At 40.7% G+C, this 15,135-nt stretch overlaps 1 protein-coding gene across 3 annotated transcripts in view; it reads left to right on the top strand.

Moving 5' to 3' along the window:
* DAAM2 (dishevelled associated activator of morphogenesis 2) overlaps window positions 1–15,135 on the top strand; it is a 126,429-nt gene that overhangs the window by 107,582 nt on the left and 3,712 nt on the right. For all 3 annotated transcript variants that reach the window (XM_032409878.1, XM_032409877.1, XM_032409876.1), the window contains 7 exons: window positions 560–666; window positions 752–840; window positions 11,188–11,356; window positions 11,514–11,621; window positions 12,537–12,597; window positions 13,748–13,879; window positions 14,933–15,103. In XM_032409878.1, the coding sequence (XP_032265769.1) occupies window positions 560–666; window positions 752–840; window positions 11,188–11,356; window positions 11,514–11,621; window positions 12,537–12,597; window positions 13,748–13,879; window positions 14,933–15,103 (837 nt within the window). The remainder of the gene's footprint in view (window positions 1–559; window positions 667–751; window positions 841–11,187; window positions 11,357–11,513; window positions 11,622–12,536; window positions 12,598–13,747; window positions 13,880–14,932; window positions 15,104–15,135) is intronic.

The following is a 15,135-nucleotide window of genomic DNA, read 5'->3' as shown; positions in this document are numbered from 1 at the left end:
CATATGGTTTCACTTATTTGTGGAATATAAGGAATAGCATGGAGGTCATTAGGAGAAGGAAGGGAAAAATGAAGGGGGGAATCAGAGGGGGAGACGAACCATGAGAGACTATGGACTCTGAGGAACAAACTGAGGGTTCTAGAGGGGAGGGGGTGGGGGGATGGGTTAGCCTGGTGATGGGTATTAAGGAAGGCATGTATGGCATGGAGCACTGGGTGTTATACAAAAACAATGAATCCGTGGATCACTACATCAAAAACTAATGATGTATTGTATGGTGACTAACATAACAATGAAATAAATTTTAAAAAAATGAACGGTATACTATATATAAGGTGCATCTCAGTTTTAAAAAGTGAAAAAAGAAAAGTCTAGAGCTGGGTGCCCTGTGGCCCCTTTGAGGCAGATGAAGCATAAACCCACCACATGAGGATGCCTCTCTCTTTTAAGGACCCCTCCCCATCTTGAACATGGTCAGTGTATGGGCATCCATGCATTGCATCCCCATATCAGCTTCTCACCAGTTTCCTGTCTGACCTTCAGCTGATGTTCTTTGCAGCTCCTCAAGTTCATCCCAGAGAAAAGTGACATCGACCTCCTCGAGGAGCACAAGCATGAGATAGAGCGGATGGCCCGCGCTGACCGCTTCCTCTATGAAATGAGCAGGTCAGGGCAACGGGCATGGAGGAGGGGCTGGAGCTAGCTCCTGGGGCTGGAGGGTGCCTCACGATGTAGCTTGTCCTGTCCACAGGATCGACCACTACCAGCAGCGACTGCAGGCCCTGTTCTTTAAGAAGAAGTTCCAGGAGCGGCTGGCTGAGGCCAAGCCCAAAGTGGAAGGTATGGTTGAGGGTATGGGGAAGCCTAGAGTTAAGAGGCATCTGGGAGGGCCCGGAGGTGGAAATCAATGGAGGAAAACTTTCTCATTCTCAATCCCCGCCCACCCCCCCAAAAAAAACAAAGCCAAGGACAAATTTAAAACTATGATTATTGTAGATATATACACTTGTTTGTATTAGCACATGTGCCAAACATGTGACATGTTTCCTATGCCTCAGCCTGTATACTCTCCAGGGTGGGAGGTCTGTTGACTTTTGCCCCAGCATGGGACAGAAATGCTGAACAGATGATGATAATAGCAAACACCTAGAACAGGGCCTGGCATGTGCTGAGCTCATCAATTTTTACCCTGCCCAAGAGGGACTAAGTTCATAGAAGACCTCTGGACACATTATTTTAAGTGTGAGCTATTCAGAAAAGTAGGAAATTAGCAAAGTAATCTCTGGAGGTATCTGGTTTTCTGGGTTAGGGAACCCTTCCTACGCAGCCCTTTTCCAGATGGGCACTTCGTAATTCAGTGAGAACCATGTAGCAAGCACTGCATGAAACTTTCCACATGGATGGTCTCATTGGTTCTCACAACATCCCTATGAGTGCATCTGTTCTCTCGTGTCTAAAATGGGGACATGCTGCCTGAGGCCATGTTACCAGGGAGTGGTACAGCCAAGATTGGAACACAGATGTTGTTCTTCAGAATTCATCCCTCACTCTTGTCCTGTAGTACTTCATAGATGATGGCAGAAGACAGAGGGGCAGGGAGTTGGGGAAAAAGGCAGGCTGGTCCATGAAGACCCATGAGCAGAGAAGCAGGAGAGGCTGTGAGGCTCACTTGTGGGGAGGACAGGACAGCAGAGTGGAACAGGAGAGCCTGAGTCCAGGATGCTGAGGGGGGCAGGCTGGGGGCAGAGCAGAGCATGGGCCCCCTCTGCTGGACACCAGGGCTGGCCAGCACTCCCTGGGATGCCCAGTCCAGAGAATGGCCCTTCTTGGAGCTGCTTCAGGGAGGTTTGGGGGTGGGGGTAGGTGGTGTGTGACAGAGCTGGAGGCAAGCATTTTCTGCAGTCTGGGTCCCCCCACACATACATGCATTCACACACACAAGGGAACTGCAGGCTGGGTGTAATTGTAAATATTAATCGTTCTGAGGGAGAAGGATCGAGATCAGCAGTGACCCTGCAGGTCTGAGGTCTGGCAGTACCTTCTCCCCTGGTGATAGGTGAATCCCTACCTTCATACAATCTTCTTTATCCTCCTGCAGACTGCCTTTGGGGCATGAGGCACAGATAAAGGGATAGCCAAGACATTTGCTCAACCATTTGTGTGTCTTGGGTCAGTGGAGTAAATGTGAGCAACTGCCATTTGGAACCAGAGTAGCTTAGCCACTGGGTAGGGTTAATCTCAGATAATCTCAGAGCCCACTCTGAAACTCTCCCTAAGAGTTAGTCCCTGAATGCTCAGGAGAGTCTCCCTTTGACATCAAGCTATGCAGAGCAAGTCATGTTTTGGATGGCAATGGCTGCTAACTATTCTGGAATGGTCTGGATGTCTCCTTCTCTGAGAGTCAGAAGGAGGTGGCTGAAGTTGCATCTTACACAGTCAGGTCAGTGGCTTGACTAGGGGTAGAGACAAGAGGATTGTGCAGGAGTTGGGATTCATATTTTTCCTTCCAGTTCTAAGAAATATTCCTGGTAAGCTAATATTTGGCCTATCCCAGCTGGTGATAAGCTATTGACACCCTCCCCTCCCCACTTTCCAGCAGGGCCTCTGGGTCAATTCGCCAAAAGCCAATTCACCAAATTTGACAGATTTACCAATTCTATGAATATATTCATGAAACATATTTTTCTTGAATATATTCTTATGAATATGCTCATTGCTGGATATACCAAATTTACTGATTCTCATTTTGAATACATTTACTGAATATAGTCAAGATGAATATAGTTTCAAATGTAAACATTCTTATGAATATATTCACGAATATATTATTCTTATGACTTTATCTAAAATGTCTGCATTGCAATGGGAGTTTTCCCATTTATACTGATTTCCTTTGAACTCTTGTCTATTTCTGTTTTGCCAACATTTTAGCATTTTTAGGAGGATTCTTTTGCAAATTTCTCAAATAGCATATCAACTTTAGAAAAACTATCCTAACCAATATGAATTGCCAAAAACTTTTAAAAACTACATATAAAAGTAAACTTTTTATTCAAATATGCATATAGAAAGGTACATAAATCACAAGCGTCCTACTTGATGAATTATCATAAACTGAACTCACCTGTGAAATCAACACCCAAGTCAAGAACTGGAATGTTGCCAGCCCTAAACAGCCCTTCCTCATGTCCTCTCTCAAACATTACCCCCTGCAACCGTTGCTCTGTCCACCTTCTTTAAAGGTTTTGTCTGTCTTGAACTTTATATAAACAGTATACTATAGTATGGATAATTTTATGCTGGTTCCTTTTGTTCAGCATTATGCTTGTAAGTTACCCTATTGTTACATGTAGCGGTGAGTTATTCATTTTCAGTGCTGCATTTTTTTCCATTGTATGAATACCATAATTTATTTAACGAATGTGTTCATAATTTAAGAAAAAAAAATGACTAGAAACCACTCTAATACCCATCAAGAGTAATGCTGTTATTAGGTCATAGAATATGTACCAACAAAACTTATCATTCATTTTTATGGCTTATTTTTTTTTCAATTTATACTTTTATTTTGTTGCTAATTTCATGATGTGTATATAAAGTATAGTTGACACACAATGTTATATCAGTTTCAGATGTACAGTATAGAGATTGGACAAGTCTGATATTATGCTATGTCCATCACAAGTGTAGCTACACTATATAAGGCTATTATAAGAGCATTGACCATATTCCCCATGCTGTACATTTTATCTCCATGATTTATGTATTCCATTACTGGAAGCCTGTATCTGTCACTTCCCTTGTTTCATTTTACCCATCCCCTCACCTCTCTCCCTTCTGGCAACCATCAGTTTGTTCTCTGTATTTATGAGTCTGTGTCTGGTTCTTGTTTGTTCATTTTGTTTTTTATTTTTTATTTTTTATTTTTTTATTTTTATTTTTTAAGTCTTTTTTTTAAATTTAAATTCAATTAGCTAACATATAGTACATCATCAGTTTTTGATATAATGTTCAGTGATTCATTAGTTGCATATAACACCCAGTGCCCATCACATCATGTGCCCTCCTTAATGCCCATCACCCAGTTATCCCATCCCCCCACCTACCTCCCTTTCTGCAAACCCCAGTCATTTTGTTTTTTAGATTCCACATATAAGTAAAATCATATGGTGTTTGTCTTTCTCTGTCTGACTTATTTTACTTTAGCATTATACTCTCTAGATCCATCCATGTTGTCACAAATGGTTAAGATCGCATGCATGTTTATGGATGAATAATATTCCATTGTGTGTATCTTCTTTCTTTGTTGGTGTACTGAAAAATTTCCCCCAGCTTTATTGAGCTATGATTGACAAAAATTATATATATATATTTAAGGTGTACAAGTGTATATACTTAAGATTCACAATTGTATATATTTAAGGCAGTGGCTTTTTATTTTTTTAATTCCAGTATAATTAACATACAGTGTTATATTCAGTTTTAGGTGTACAGTATAGGGATTCAACAATTCTATACATTACTCGGTGCTCATCACAATAAGTGTACTCTTAATCCCCTTCACCTATTTCACCCATCCCCCCCCCAACCTCCCCTCTGGAAACTACCAGTTTGTTCTTTATATTTATGAGTCTGTTTTCTAGTTTGTCTCTTTTTTTCTTTGTTAGTATGGTACTGGCACAGAAATAGACACATAGATCAATGGAACAGAATAGAGAGCCCACAGTTATATGGTCAATTAATCTACAAGGGGGGCAAGAATATACAATGAGAAAAAAGTCTCTTCAACAAATGGTGCTGGAAAAACTAGACAGCTACATGCAAAAGAGTGAAACTGGACAACTTTCTTACATCATACACAAAAATAAACTCAAAATGGATTAAAGACCTAAATGTGAGACCTGAAACCATAAAAGTCCTAGAAGAAAACATAGACAGTAATGTCCTTTACATCAGCCTTAAGCAACATTTTTCTAGCTATGTCTCCTTTGGCAGGGGGAACAGCAAAAATAAACTATTGGGACTATACCAAAATAAAAAGCTTTTGCACAACTATATCTTTTTTATCCATTCATCTATTAGTAGACATTTAGATTGCTTCTATATCTTATCTATTGTAAATAATGCTGCAGTACACATAGGGGTATAGATGTCTTTTTGAATTACTGTTTACATTTTCTCTGGGTAAATACTCAGTGGAATTATTGGATTATGTAGTATTTCTATTTTTAATTTTTGAGGAACCTCCATACTGTTTTCCACAGTGGCTATACCAATTTACATTCCCACCAACAGTGCACAAGAGTTCCTTTTTCTCCACATCCTCGACAACAGTTAATATTATCTTTTTGATTTTAGCCATTCTGACATATGTAAGTGATATCTCATTGTGGTTTTGATTTGCATTTCCTTCATGATCAGTGATGTTGAGCAGATGTGTCTGTTGACCATCTATATGTCTTCTTTGGAGAAATGTCTATTCAGGTCCTCTGCCCATTTTTAAATTGGATTGTTTTTTGTTTTTTGTTTTTTGTTTTTTAAAAGATTTTATTTATTTATTTGACAGAGAGAGACACAGAGAGAGAGGGAACACAAGCAGGGGGAGCAGGAAGGGAGAAGCAGGCTTCCTGCAGAGCAGGAAGCCCGATGTGGGGCTTGATTCCAGAACCCTGGAATCATGACCTGAGCCAAAGGCAGATGCTTAACGACTGAGCCACCCAGGTGCCCCGAAATTGGATTGTTTTTTGATGTTGAGTTATATAAGTTCTTTATATATTTTGGATATTAACCCCTTATCAGATATCATTTGCTAATTTCTCCCATTTAGTAGGTTGCCTTGTTCTGTCGATGGTTTCTTTTGTTGTGCAAAAGATTTTTATTTTGGTGTAGTCCCAATAGTTTATTTTTGCCTTTTTCCCCTGCCTAAGGAGACATATCTAAGAAAATGTTGCTAAGGTCAAAGTCAAAGAGATTACTGCCCATGTTTTCTTCTAGTTTTGTGGTTTCAGGTATCACATTTAGGTCTTCAATCCATTTTGAGTTTATTTTTGTGTATGGTTTAAGAAAGTGGTCCAGTTTTGCTAGCACCATTTGTAATCTTTTCCCCATTGTAAATTCTTGCCTCCTTTGTCATAGATTGACCATATAATTGTGGGTTTATTTCTGGGCTCTCTATACTATTCTATTGACCTATGTGTCTATTTTTGTGCCAGTATCATACTGTTTTGATTACTACAGCTTTGTAGGATATCTTGAAATCTGCAGTTGTGATACTTCCATCTATGTTCTTCTTTCTCAAGATTGTTTTGGCTACTTGGAGTCTTTTGTGGTTCCATACAAATTTTAAGGTTTTTTGTTCTAGTTCAGTGAAAAATGCAATTGGTACTTTGATAGGGATTGCACTGAATGTGTAGATTGTTTTGGGTATTATCGACATTTTAATAATATTAATTCTTCCAATCCACAAGTGTGGAATATCTTTCCATTTGTTTTATTTTCTATTTCTTTCATCAGTGTTTTATAGTTTTCAGAGTACAGGTCTTTTACCTCATTAGTTTATTCCCAGGTCTTTTTGGTACAATTGTAAATGGAATTATTTTCTTAATTTCTCTTTTGGCTTCACCATTAGTGTATAGAAATGCAACCAATTTCTATGTATTAATTTTGAATCCTGCTACTTTACTGAATTCATTTATTCTAATAGATTTTTAGTAGAGTCTTTAGGGTTTTCTCTGTATAGGATCATGTCATCTACAAGTAGTGATAGTTTAACTTCTTCCTTATCAATTTGGATACCTCTTATTTCTTGTCTGATTGCTGTGGCTAGGACTTCCACTACTATGTTAAATAAAAGTGGTGAGAGTAGACATCTTTGTCTTATTCCTGATATTAAAGGAAAAGCTTTGTTTTTTACCATAGAGTATGATGATAGTTATAGGTTTTTCATATATGATCATTATTATGTTGAGGCATGTTCCCTCTAAAACTACTTTGTTGAAAGTTTTTATCATGAACAGATGTTGAATTTTTTCAAATGCTTTTTCTGCATCTACTGAAATGAACATATGGTTTTTATCCTTTATCTTGTTGATGTGATGTATCATGTTGATTTATAAATATTGAACCATCCTTGCATCCCTGGAATGAAACCCACTTGCTCGTGAATGGTTTTTTTTTAATGTATTGTTGAATGCAGTTTGCTAATATTTTGTTGAGGATTTTTACATCTATGTTCATCAGGGATATTGACCTGTAGGTTTTGTTTGTTTGTTTGTTTTGTAGTGTCTTGTCTGCTTTTCGTATCAGGGTAGTGCTGTCTTCATAGAATGTATTTGGAAGATTTCCTCCCCCTACTATTTTTTGAAAGAGCTTGAGAATAGGTATTAACCCTTCTTTAAATGGTTAGTAGAATTTACCTGTGAATCAGTCTGCTTCTGGACTTTTGTTTATTGGGGAGTTTTTGGATTACTTATTCAATTTTGTTACTAGTAGTTGGTCTGTTCAGATTTTCTATTTCCTTCTGATTCAATTTTGGAAGATTATATGTTCTTAGGGCTCTATCCATTTCTTTTACGTTCAATTTGTTGGCATATAATTTTTCATAGTACTCTCATAATCCTTGGTATTTCTGTGGTGTCAGTTGTCACTTCTTTCATTTCTGATTTTAGTCATTTGTGTCCTTTTTTTCTTGATGAATAGGACTAAAGGCTTATCACTTCTGCCTGTCTTTTCAAAAAACCAGCTCTTGGTTTCATTGATCTTTTCCATTTTTTTAAAAGGCTCTATTTCATTTATTTCTGCTCTTTTATTTCCTTCCTTCTATTCACCTTGGACTTTTTTTTTTCTAGTTCTTTTAGGTATAAGGTTAGATTGAGATCTCTTTTATTTCCAGTAGACCTGTACTGCTATAAATTTCCCTTTTTGAACTGCTTTTGCTGAGTCCCAAAGATTTTGGATAATTGTGGTTTCATTTTCATTGTCTCCATGTATTTTTTGATTTCCTGTCATTTCTTATTGACCCATTGGCTGTTTAGTACCTGTTGTTAGCTTCCATGTGTTTGTGTTTTTCCAGTTTTTTCTTGTGATTGATTTCTAGTTTCATACTATTGTGTTCAGAAAAGATGCATGATATAATTTCAATCTTGAATTTATTAAGACTGTTTTGTGGCCTAACATGTGATCTATCCTGGAAAATGTTCTATGTGCACTTGTAAAGTGTATTTTGTCATTTGGGGATGGAATGTTCTGTGTATACCTAAGTCCATCTGGTCTGATGTGTCACTGAGCAACACTATTTCCTTATTGATTTTTCTGCCTGGATTATCTATCCATTGATGTAAATGGGATGTTAAAGTCCCTGCTATTATTGTATTATTGCCAATTTCTCCCTTTATGTCTGTTAATATTTGCTTTATGTATTTAGGTGCTCCAATGTTGGGTGCATAGATATTTACAATTGTTATATCCTCTTGTTGGATTGACCCCTTTATCATTATGTAATGCCCTTCTTTGTCTCTTATTGCAGTCTTTGGTTTAAAATCATTTTGTGTAAGTATTGCTACCCTGGCTTTTTTTTCCTTCCATTTCATGGAATATTTTTTTTCTATCCTTTCACTTTTAGTCTGTATGTCTTTATGTCTGAAGTGAATCTCTTATAGGCAGCATGTAGAGGAATTTTTTTTAATCCATCATGCCACTATAGAACATTTAGACCATTTGCATTTAAAGTAATTATCAAAAGTTATATACTTATTGCCATTTTGTTGTTTTCTGGTTGTTTTTGCAGTTCTTCTCTGTTCCTTTCTTCTTCTCTTGCTCTCTTTCCTTGTGATTAGTGACTTCCTTTAGTGTTAATCTTGGTTTTATTTTTTTGTGTATCTATTACAGATTTTGCGTTTGTGGCTACCATGAGGTTCATATATAACATTCTAAGTATATAGTAGTCTATATTAAGTTGATGGTCACTTAAGTTTGAACACATTCTAAAATAACTTTTTTACTTCCCCCCCTCCACATTTTATGTATATGGTGTCATATTTTACATCTTTATATATATGCGTTTTTGTTTTTTTTTTTTTTACTTCTAGTTATGGCCTTTTCTTTTCCACTTAAAGAAGTCCCTTTAACATTTCTTGTAAGGATGGTTTACTGGTAGTGAACACCTTTAATTTTTGTTTGCCTTGGAAACTCTTTTCTCTCTCCTTCGATCCTGAATGATAATCTTGTTGGGTAAAGTATTCTTGGTTATAGATTTTTCCCTTTAAGCACTTTGAATATATCCTGCCACTCCCTTCTGGCCTGCAAAGTTGCTGCTGAAAAATCAGCTGACAGTCTTATGGGGGTTTCCCTTGTATGTAACTTTCCTTCTGTCTTGCTGTTTTTAAAATTCTCTATCTTTAATCTTTGATATTTTAGTTATTGTGTGTCATAGTATAGACCTCCTTGGGTTCATATTATTTGGAACTCTCTGTGCTTCCTGAACCTAGATGTCTGTTTCCTTCCCCAGGTTAAGAAAGTTTCAGCTATTATTTCTTCAAGTAAGTTTTCTGCCCCCTTTTCTCTTTTTCTGGGACCCCTATAATGTGAATGTTTATTCACTTGATGTGATCTCACAAGAGATCTCACAAGAGATCACTTAACCTGTCCTCATTTAAAACCCTTTTCTTTTTGCTGTTCAGCTTGGTTGTTTTCTATTACCCTGTCTTCTAGATTGCTGATCTCTTCTTCTTCATCTGCTAATCTGTTGATTCCCTCTAGTATATTTTTCATTTATGTTCTTTAACTCAACTTTTTTTTTCATATTTTCTCTTTGTTAAACTCTTTATCAGGCATATTGCTTATCTCCATTTCATTTTGTTCTTTTTCTGAGGTTTTGTTTTGTTTGGAGCATATTCTTCTATCTCCCCATTTTGCTTGACTTTCAGTCTTTATTTCTATGAATAGGCAGAACAGCTACTTCTCTAAAACTTGAAGGAATGGTCTTGTGTATGGTCATCCCCTGTGTAGGCTATGTGTGTCTGTGTGTCTGGTGACTTTGGCTGGCTGGGGCTGTGGCTGGTGTGGGCTGGGGTCACCCTGGTGGGATGGCTGGAGCTGAAGTGGTTGCAGGCCAGGGTGGTCATGGGGCTCTCTGCACAGAGAGTGTCCTGGAAGGACAGCTGAGGCTGAAGTGGGTACAAGCTGGGAGGTCCTGGGGATCTCCACATTACAGCTTTTTTTTTTTTTTTTTTAACAATTATTTACTTTTAACTGTTTTTGAAGATTTCTGCAAACTTTTGGCTAGATGGTTCTTATTTTAGATCCATAGCAACATCTTAAGGAATGTTCAATTTGGCATAAGCTGAAAATCATGGGATGGTTTGGTATTCCTATCACCACTCTTAATAATCGAAAAGCATATTCCATAACTAGTAGCCAAAATTTCAGTGTAGGATTTGTATCCCAATTTTGTGCATCTGCCATAAGTGCATAATACCTGAAGATGGGCTAGAGCATCCAAACTGGAATGAAATACTGAAGTTTCAGTTACTGTTAACCTTAGTTTGTATTTCTAGCAAATGTATCATTTAAGGCATTGGGGAGAAATTGTTAAAATGCCTAAAAGTTGGGAAAAAAACTTAAATGATATTCAACAAGATGTCAAGTAAACTATTAAATCAAAGATACCATCAACTACAAGGCATACCATTATATTATAGAACAAAAATATGGGAATATTATATTGGTGACATGTTATAATTTGACAGGTATTTTCTTTCAAAAAAAAAAAAAAATAAGACAGCATTTCAAAAGAGGCAGAAACAGTCCCATAATATGTAAAATGCTGAAATTTAAAATTTTAATCACTAAGTTTAAAAAAGTAAAAGTATTATATTCTTGTGTATATCCATAGAAAGAATTATTAATAACCTTTGGATATATGCAAGAAAAGATATTCTTTAAATATATTAAGAAGAATTGGCACATTCTGAGAATGGGCTATTTGTTGAATTGGCTTTCGGCAAATTTACCTGCTTCCCTTGGAAGTGGGCGGGTATGGAGTAAATCAATCTGTTGAGGTGTGGGTATCGTCTCTGCCCCTCTGAGAGTTGAAGACTGGACTTCGTGGTGGCATCATCCTGGCGTTCAAGGGGACCAGCTGCCCTGGCCCAGTCTCTGCAGGGCTCTGACCTGCCCCTACTCTCCTAGCCATCCTGCTGGCCTCCCGGGAGCTGATCCGCAGCAAGCGTTTAAGGCAGATGCTTGAGGTCATCCTGGCCATTGGCAACTTCATGAACAAAGGGCAGCGTGGGGGTGCCTATGGGTTCCGGGTGGCCAGCCTCAACAAGATTGCAGATACCAAGTCCAGCATTGACAGGTGGGATCTTGTCTGCTTCCTTATCTTCCATCTCACCCCACCCTGGCCTCTCCCTTCCTCCTCCCATTTCCAACCCTAACTCCTTGCCTTTTCCCCCTGACCCCTCCCCCTAGTTTCTTCCTGGCCTTCATTCCTTTACCCGACCTTTCATCCACAGAAACATCTCTCTGCTCCATTACCTGATCATGATCCTGGAGAAGCACTTCCCTGACATCCTAAACATGCCCTCAGAGCTACAGCATCTTCCAGAAGCTGCCAAAGTCAAGTGAGGGGCCCTTCCAAGACTTCTTTCTCCCTGTGATCACAGCACTCTTGTCTAAATTTCCTTTTGTTGCTACTGTGGGATGACTAGGAATGGACAGTGTCTCAGGGTCTGCTTTTAGGAGAACCAAATGAAGACTGGCTACTTGCTCTCAAATCCTTATTTCAGACATGCTCCTAGGAAACACAGTGGGGAAGTGAGCCAGGGGTGGGAAGAATACTAATAACGGAAGTATTATTAAGCCAGCTACCCCTGGGACATCCCTCCAGGGAAGTCTGTGAGACCGCTTAGGACACTTATTCAACTTATCCCATCTGAGAGATGAGGGAGCTAGGATATCATACCCCATCTCCTGTCAGTCATTGGCTGAGTGTCTCTGGGCAGGGCATGACTCTGGCCATAGGTACAGGCAGAGGGAGCTCTGGGATCCAGAGAAAGTGCTCGCATCATTGGAAGTCAGGATTGTACACTACAATGGATGGTCCAAGGAGATATGGATGTGGCACAAATGATATCTGCTACAGGCAAGAAGTCAGACCCCAACAGCCACAGGCTGATAGAAGCATCTCCAACAGAAGCAGAAATGCAGTGGAAAATGGTTAATATGCAACAAGTGCTTACTGCATGCAGGACACCATATTAAGAGTTTTAAGTATTACCTGCTGGTATCAAAAAGAATTCAAGTCAGAAGCCATGTGTTAGAAACCTAATATTCAACGTAACATTTCTGATCTGGAAGGATCTTCAGAATATAAGTTTTACCCCTGTTATTTTATAGAAGCACAGACAGAGCACAGAGGGGAGGTGATTTAGCAGGGCTGGAGCATGGGTCTACTGACTCCAAGGTCATTGCGCTTGGCACTGCCATCTGCCTGAACCACCCTCAGCAATTCTCTCTTCCTGTGTGTCTTCCCACAGCCTGGCAGAGCTGGAGAAGGAGGTGAGCAACCTCAGGAGGGGCCTCAGAGCAGTTGAGGTGGTGAGTACATCATCTATGCCTGCCTGGGTTTGAGGGGGTGCTGCCTGTGTCTGTGCTGAAGGCCATACCCTGTGCCAGTTATTCTAGCACCCCAGACAGGAACTTTGGGACACAGAAATGCATCAGACAGGGTCTGCCATCTGGAGGCCTACTATCTGGGGGTCTATCATTTGACCAAGTGATAGGCAGCAACAGAGCTAGCCCATAGGAAAGGATGACTGGATTATTTAGGGCTTAAATTTAGACTCTCAATGAGGGGACATCTGAGACTAGCGAGGTTACTGTCCAGCATGTGTATTGGGCACTAGAGGAGAATGAATCATAAATTGGCCCCATGCTTAAGTCTAATTCAAGTGGATAGGAAAGAGTATCTACATCTCTTGGAAGCCAATTAGGCACAGGTAGCACATAGTGTGTGACACTGGGCACAGCTATCCCCAGAAATTCCTGCCTTATGTCTCTTCTCCCTGGGTCAGTAGAGGATCTGGGGGCTGCACCCAGGTGTCTAGTGATCACCATTCCTGCTCTGATGGCTTCTCAGATGATACGGTCTCTGGCCCTAGGCTAGCCTAGTCCCATATGGCAATGGCCCCAATCCTTTGTCATCCACATTTAGGAACTCGAGACCCTTCCCATCTTCACTGGGGGAAGGGGGTGGTAGGCAGGTAAGGGGAGAATGAGTTAGAGAATGAAGGTAAATATGAGAAAGAACTTTCCATTGCCACTGTGGTGGTGGAGGGGGCAATTTCCAATTTATAGCCTTTTAAAGTGCTACTCAAAGCATGGCCCATGACCAGCAGCATCCGTATCAGCTAGGAGATTTAGAAATGCATCTCACACTTGATTCTGCACATGCATCACCTACAGGTCTTGTTGAAATGCAGATTCCCTAGGTCTGGGCTAGAGCCTGAGCATCTGTATTTCTTCAGATGTCCCAGGTGATGCTGTTGCTGGTCCCAGACCACACTGGGAGGCAAGCATCTGGAGAAAGAAAGATGGCAGTGGTGCATGAGGGATGTCTCACACAATTCTAAGGGTGGCAAAGATTGTGAGAGCTTAGGCAGGGAAGGGTGGGAGATGTGGTGACCCTCAGAATTCCTGACTTTTATGCTGGCACCCATCTAACCAGCATATCACTCTCCCTCCTCAGGAGCTGGAATATCAGAAGCGCCAGGCACGGGAACCGAATGACAAGTTTGTCCCAGTCATGAGTGACTTCATCACTGTCTCCAGCTTCAGCTTCTCAGAGCTGGAAGACCAACTGAATGAGGCCAGGGACAAGGTAAGTGTGGCCCAAGCTCCCAGTCTGACCCCCATCCTAACCCCTCCCCCCTCAACTTTTTACATAGACACAGCTCCTTCACCCATTCCTACCCCAGATGGCCCAGAGGGACAAACCCAGAGTCACAGAGCTTTGAGGAAAAATAATTTCCTCACTCCCTTAAGAAAAGCAATAGCAAATCTGTTGCAAAGATCATAAGCCATTTACCAGGTGTAGGTACCATGTGGTATTTTACATTATTTATTGCATGACCTACCTTAAATAACCTTAAAAGGTTATTACCCCATTGTACAAGTATGTACACTGAGATATAGAGAGGTTAAGAAACTTGCCCAAGGTTTCCCAGCTGTGATGGACAGAGCTGGGTTAGAATCCTGACTCCAGAGCTCAGCTTTGGTCACAGTTGCTATTGCCTCTTCCTGGCTTCCCAACATCCTCATGGACCCCATTGGTAGGGGTCCTCACTCAGGAGGTCTGGGGTAAGCCTGAGATGCCCACGCTGGTCCAGGCACACTCTGGGTTGAATTAGAGATGGTAGCTGTCAATAAATGTCAGAACAGTGCCTGACACACACAATTAGAGCTAATGTTTTACATCTATTAACTCACCTCACCCTCACAACACTATGAGGTAGAATCTATTGTCCCCATTTTACAGCTGAGGAAATTGAGGCACAGAGGAGTTAAATTAGCCCAATAACTATATGATCGCTGGGTCCTCTTGAGTTTGTGACCTTAGGAAGTACTTCCCAAGGTCTGCAGCTCCTGATCCCATACCTACACCGTAACAGGCCCAATGGTAGCTTTGGGCAGCCTCTGTCAGCCAGCTTGAGTTCCCAACCTCCCCTTGGTGTCACCCTCAAGCTTTTCCTTCAGCCTTGTCCCTTCCTTGATGATAGCAGGTGTCTCCCCCTCTCCAGCCCTGCTCCCCTCTGTCAAAGGTCCCCAGCCTTGGACTGGGCTCTGTGCTGACTGGAACCCAATTCACCACACGGGCTGAGCCACCATGCTTTGGGGCGGGGGCAGACTCTCACCACCCCTTTCCCCCTAACAGTTCTCCAAGGCCCTGATGCACTTTGGGGAGCAGGACAGCAAGATGCAACCAGACGAATTCTTTGGAATCTTTGACACCTTCCTGCAGGCCTTCTTGGAGGCCCGGCAGGACCTGGAGGCCATGAGGAAGAGGAAAGAAGAGGAGGAACGGCGGGCACGCATGGAAACCATGGTGAGAGGGCTGGGCTGAGTGGGGTGCTACTG

Source organism: Phoca vitulina, unplaced genomic scaffold (assembly GCF_004348235.1).
Source record: "Phoca vitulina isolate PV1807 unplaced genomic scaffold, GSC_HSeal_1.0 scaffold11, whole genome shotgun sequence".
In the NCBI taxonomy this organism is placed as follows: Eukaryota; Metazoa; Chordata; class Mammalia; order Carnivora; family Phocidae; genus Phoca; species Phoca vitulina.
The sequence above is the reverse complement of the archived record's forward strand: the minus strand, read 5'-3'. Positions and strand labels throughout refer to the sequence as shown.